Source organism: Acanthisitta chloris, unplaced genomic scaffold (genome assembly GCF_000695815.1).
Source record: "Acanthisitta chloris isolate BGI_N310 unplaced genomic scaffold, ASM69581v1 scaffold18, whole genome shotgun sequence".
Taxonomy (NCBI): Eukaryota; Metazoa; Chordata; class Aves; order Passeriformes; family Acanthisittidae; genus Acanthisitta; species Acanthisitta chloris.
In genome coordinates this window covers 1-4,600 of record NW_008686237.1, presented here as the reverse complement: position 1 = coordinate 4,600, position 4,600 = coordinate 1, and the positions used below count along the sequence as shown (strand labels likewise).

General features: G+C 57.6%; 1 protein-coding gene across 1 annotated transcript in view; it reads left to right on the top strand.

Moving 5' to 3' along the window:
* FRMD5 (FERM domain containing 5) overlaps positions 1 to 3,882 on the top strand; it is a gene marked incomplete at its 3' end in the record, with an annotated part of 13,004 nt that extends 9,122 nt beyond the window's left edge. The window contains exons 8-12 of the mRNA XM_009080031.1: positions 306 to 369; positions 983 to 1,074; positions 2,819 to 2,893; positions 3,567 to 3,635; positions 3,776 to 3,882. Coding sequence (XP_009078279.1) covers positions 306 to 369; positions 983 to 1,074; positions 2,819 to 2,893; positions 3,567 to 3,635; positions 3,776 to 3,882 — 407 coding nt within the window. The remainder of the gene's footprint in view (positions 1 to 305; positions 370 to 982; positions 1,075 to 2,818; positions 2,894 to 3,566; positions 3,636 to 3,775) is intronic.
* Positions 3,883 to 4,600: the final 718 nt, after the last annotated feature.

Below are 4,600 nucleotides of genomic sequence, written 5' to 3'. Positions count from 1 at the left end.
GGCAGCTGGCAATGCCACCAGCCAGTGCCCATGGGATGAGCTCCCTGGGACCCCCCACTGACCCTCAGCTTCACCCAGGGCATTCCCCAGTCCAGCTGCTGGTTTCTGAGCCGGGGCTGCTCTCACTGTCCCATGGCACCTCCTGGGGATGGCAGACAGGATCTGGAATGTGCCCTGCAGCCATCCCAAACACCAGTTCTCATTGGCACAGTGCTGGGAGCCAGCCTGGGTGGGCTCCAGGTTCCATGGGCTCCGGGCTCGGTGGGCCCTGCACAGCTCCCACTTGTCTGTCCTTATCCTTCCAGGAACGAGGTGACAAAGATGAAATTCGAGGGGAAGACTTTCTATTTGTACGTAAGTCAGAAGGAGGTGAGTGTTTCCTCTTCCAGTGGGACTTCCAGGGCACAGCATGTTCTTCAGGAACTTGGCAGCAGCATCACCCTGATCTGGCTAAGCACAGGGACTGTGACAGGGGCTGCGGCTCCGTGGCAGTGCCAGGGTCACTTCCTGCTCTCACTGGTGCCCAGCTCTGGACATTAGAGCCTGTAGCCCCCAAAGGTGGTGGTTCTGCCCCAAGAAGCTCCTCAGGGTCCCCCACAGCTCCTGGCCATGCTCACTGCCAGTGCTGCCTTTGGATCACAGTGTTTATTCCGTATCATCATTCCATGAAATCAGCTGGAACACCTCTGGCATCGTCCACATGAGCCTTCAGCAGGTTTTTTTTTAAACATTCCTGGCTGTTTCCAAAAGCAGGAGCAGAGGGGTGGGTGGCAAGGCCATGGCACATATCTGCCCATCCCTTGTGCCAGGCACCACACCAGGCTGTTGGATGATGTTACAGCACCTCCCTGTGTCCTGACTGGCTCCAGAGCAAGATCTGTCCATGCCAGTGCTACTCTTCAGCGCTGGCTGCTCCTGTCTCTGTTTGTCTGATTGGCACCACTCCTTGTTCACCTCCCAAATCCCTGTCTTCCTCTTTTAGGAGAAGAAAATTGTCCTCACCTATTTTGCCCCAACTCCAGAAGCCTGTAAGCACCTCTGGAAGTGTGGGATCGAGAACCAGGCTTTCTACAAGTAAGTGCTGGTTTGGGGAGTGTCCTACACCCCCCATGGGTCAGTGCCCACCTGTGGGCTCCATCCAGACACTGGAGTCAGTCACTGACCATGGGGCATGTCATCCTGCTGGCCCTGGCTGAGCCACCAGCCACCAAAATCACCAGTGCCCCTGGACAGAGGTCTCTGCCCCATGGGGTCCTTCTGGGAGCCCCAGTCCAGCTGTGCTCATCCTCCTCAATGAACTTCATCAGGAAATTAAAACAAATTATTTGGGCTGGAGCCTGGAATGCCAAGCAGCCAGCGGCTCACCCAGAGCCCACCTGTGTGGATGCTCAGGCACTGCCCATGCGACATATGGCTGGTGCAGGATACAACAAGGATGGGTGGACACTGGCTAAACTCAGGGAATATTTTCTGACCCAAAAGTAAGGGTGAATTTTCAGAATGGCTCTGCAGGGTCTGTTTGTGCTGAGTCCTGCATGAAAATCCCTACTGAAGCTGAGCCAGTGCCCGAGGGGCACTAAAAGGAAGAGCCTCCTTTTAGTGAGAAAGCCAGAGAACTTCAGGAATAATCTGCTGCTAAGCAGTTTGGGAACACTATTATTCACACAGGGACAGGGAGGTGACATGCAGCCTGGGTGAGATGTGGCACTTGGGGACAGTGGCTTGAGGGACTGTCCCTGCTGGCTGCCTGGCTTTGGGACACCCTTGGGCTGCGGAGACCTCTGGCCAGGGTGGATGGGGAAGGTGGTTCTGCTCCAGGGCTTCCAGGTCCATGTTTCTGTCCCTGGTGGGTCAGTTCAGCTGTCAGAGGGATCAGTGCCAGGCTGGGCTCTGCCACAACACCAGGGAGGTGACAGTGGAGTCGTTTGGATTCCCCACTCTGCCCACGCCACGTGTAACCCAATGCGCTTTGTGCTTGTAATGTTTTATTTCAATCACAATCTGCGAGGCAGAGTGATGCATTCCCACTGGGAATACTGCAATCAGCAGCTGCAATCAGCAGGTTTTGCTCATGAACATGAAATGAAATTGCAATATTGCTTTACAAATCTCTCAGTGATTAATCGTGCCAGTGAATCACCGCCAGGTTGTGCACCCTGTGGGGTGGACCGTGGGCTCAGCCGAGGTGCTGCTGAGCACTCCTGGGAGGAGGGATCAGCTCCTGTGGGATGGGGAGGAGGTGATATGGATACCTCCTGGCGGCTTCACACACCTGCCCAGGATGGACTGAGTGCATCACACTGCAATGCCCAAACCATGGTGGGAGTTTCAGCCCCCTGGAGACCTCATCCCCTGCACACGGGTGCCACAGGTGGGAGCGATGGCATGGGCCCCCTCCAGCCTCTGGGGACTCCTTGGCAGCAGATCCATCCTGGCCACACTCCTGTTGCTGACAGGGATGAGCTCCGCTGACGGAGAGGGCTGCAAGTGGTGCTGCGACAGTCCAGGTGCTCGTGTCCCTCCAGCAGGTGCCACCCACTGCTGCCAATGCCTGGTTTATTCCTGGTGGCATTCCACATCTCCAGGACTCTACTGCTATCACCTGGCCTTGCTGCACAGCTCCCACCTCTGATGGGTGCAGGGTCAGTCTAAGAGAGGTGATGCTGTACCAGCACCCACAGAGTCGCCTGTCCCAGTCACTGGTGGGGTGTGTTGGGAACAGAACTGGGCAGGGCTTTGCCAGGACAGAGCACCGAGGTTGTTCCCAGCGCCTGGCCAGCAGCACAGGATGCTCACACTGCTCTTGGTGCTGTTGCAGGTTGGAGAAGTCGAGCCAGGTGAGGACAGTGTCCAGCAGCAACCTGTTCTTCAAAGGAAGCCGATTCCGATACAGGTGAACACCGACAGCAGGGGCGGTTACTGGATGTAGCTTTGGATGCTCCTTCAGGGAGCAGTTTGGGGCTGCAGCAATCTAGGGACATCTCAGGCTCTCCAGAGATTCCTCTCCTTGCAGCACTCTGTGTCACAGCTGCCATCCCCCTCCCCAGCCCCAGAACAGCAGCTTTGGAGGGACAGGAGGGTTGAGGACAGGAGAATTGGTGGTTGAGAACCAAAAGGAGTGAAACGAATCGCCACAATCCCTAAATTCCTGGGGGGAGATGCTGGAGCGAGAGTCTGGACCTGAGATATCATATCTGCAGCACAAGAGACCCCAGCACATCCCCAGCTGTGAGCTGCATGATGCTGGCTCCTTCTTTGCTGGCACGGGAGGACCTGGATGCCCATGGTATGTCCCTTCTAGCTGAGAGGAAGTGATCCCACAGTGTCCAGCATCCCATGCCAGGAGCAGCAGCAAAATGTGGTGGCAGAGATGTCAGCCCAGCCCTTCCCTGCTCCTCCATCACCCCTATTCCCAGCAAATATTTCTGCTTTCCCCTGGAGCTGTGGGGAGACCTTCCAGGGCAAGCTGTGTGCATGGGGAGGGACTGAGGCAGTGCTGGGGCACAGGGTGCCATGGGGGGGGTTTGCCATGCTCTCATCCTCCCCTGTTCTTGACTCACCTGCAGCGGGCGCGTTGCCAAGGAGGTGATGGAATCCAGTGCCAAGATCAAGAGGGAACCCCCTGAGATTCACAGGTAAGAGCCTGGCAGCAGCTCCCAGAGGTTGCTACCCAGTGTGTGGTAGCAGCCTCTGCTGTGTGGTAGCTACGTACTGCTGTGCCCCCAGGGTGCTGGCACTGTCCTGGCTCTGACTCCGTCCCCTCTCTCGTCCTCAGGGCGGGGCTGGTGCCAAGCCGGAGCTGCCCCTCCATCACCCACGGTCCCCGGCTGAGCAGCGTGCCCCGCACCCGGAGGAGAGCTGTGCACATCTCCATCATGGAAGGTAGGACACGGGGTGGCTCTACCTGCTGCTGCCAGGGCCCAGGAACAGAGACACACATACCTGTGCACACACAGTACACACGTACACCTGTGCATACATATGTCCAGCTGAGTCTGCAGCCCCTGGTGCTGCTGTGGGAATACCAGGACAGAGCAGATCCCCAGGGTTACACATCTGGGCAGCACCAGGTGGTGTTCTCGTAACTCGGGGCCAGTTTGGCACAAGTCCTCATGCCCAGGCCAAGCAGACACGCTGCAGGACAGGAGATCCCAGGGCAGAAGTGAAGCAGTAAGGGGTTTCTCAGCAGTAATTTAAATTGGAAGCTGAGTGAAAGGCTCCAGGCTGCCCTGCCAGCTCTGGCCTGGGGAAGGGGGAACGAGCCCCACGTGGATGGAAGCAGAGTCACCTCTGCCACGAGGTTACACGGGACACCCTCTGCCCCTCGTGCCACTGTGGAGTGGCCAGAGCATTGAGACACCTCCCACCAACAACCGCCCGAGTGGTACCACCCTTTCCTCACTCTCACTTCAGCTTGGTCCCGTGGGAATGTGGGTGCCCAAAATAGTCCCTGCCCCGGGGCCAGCGGCACCAGTGCCACTTGCGAGCGGCTCTGCTGGGAGGCACGGCCGTCCCTGCGCCGCTGTGTCCTTGTGCCACAGCCACCATGGTCAAGTGCCTGGTAAAGATCAAAACCAGGGTCAGCGTCCACCTGTGGCTC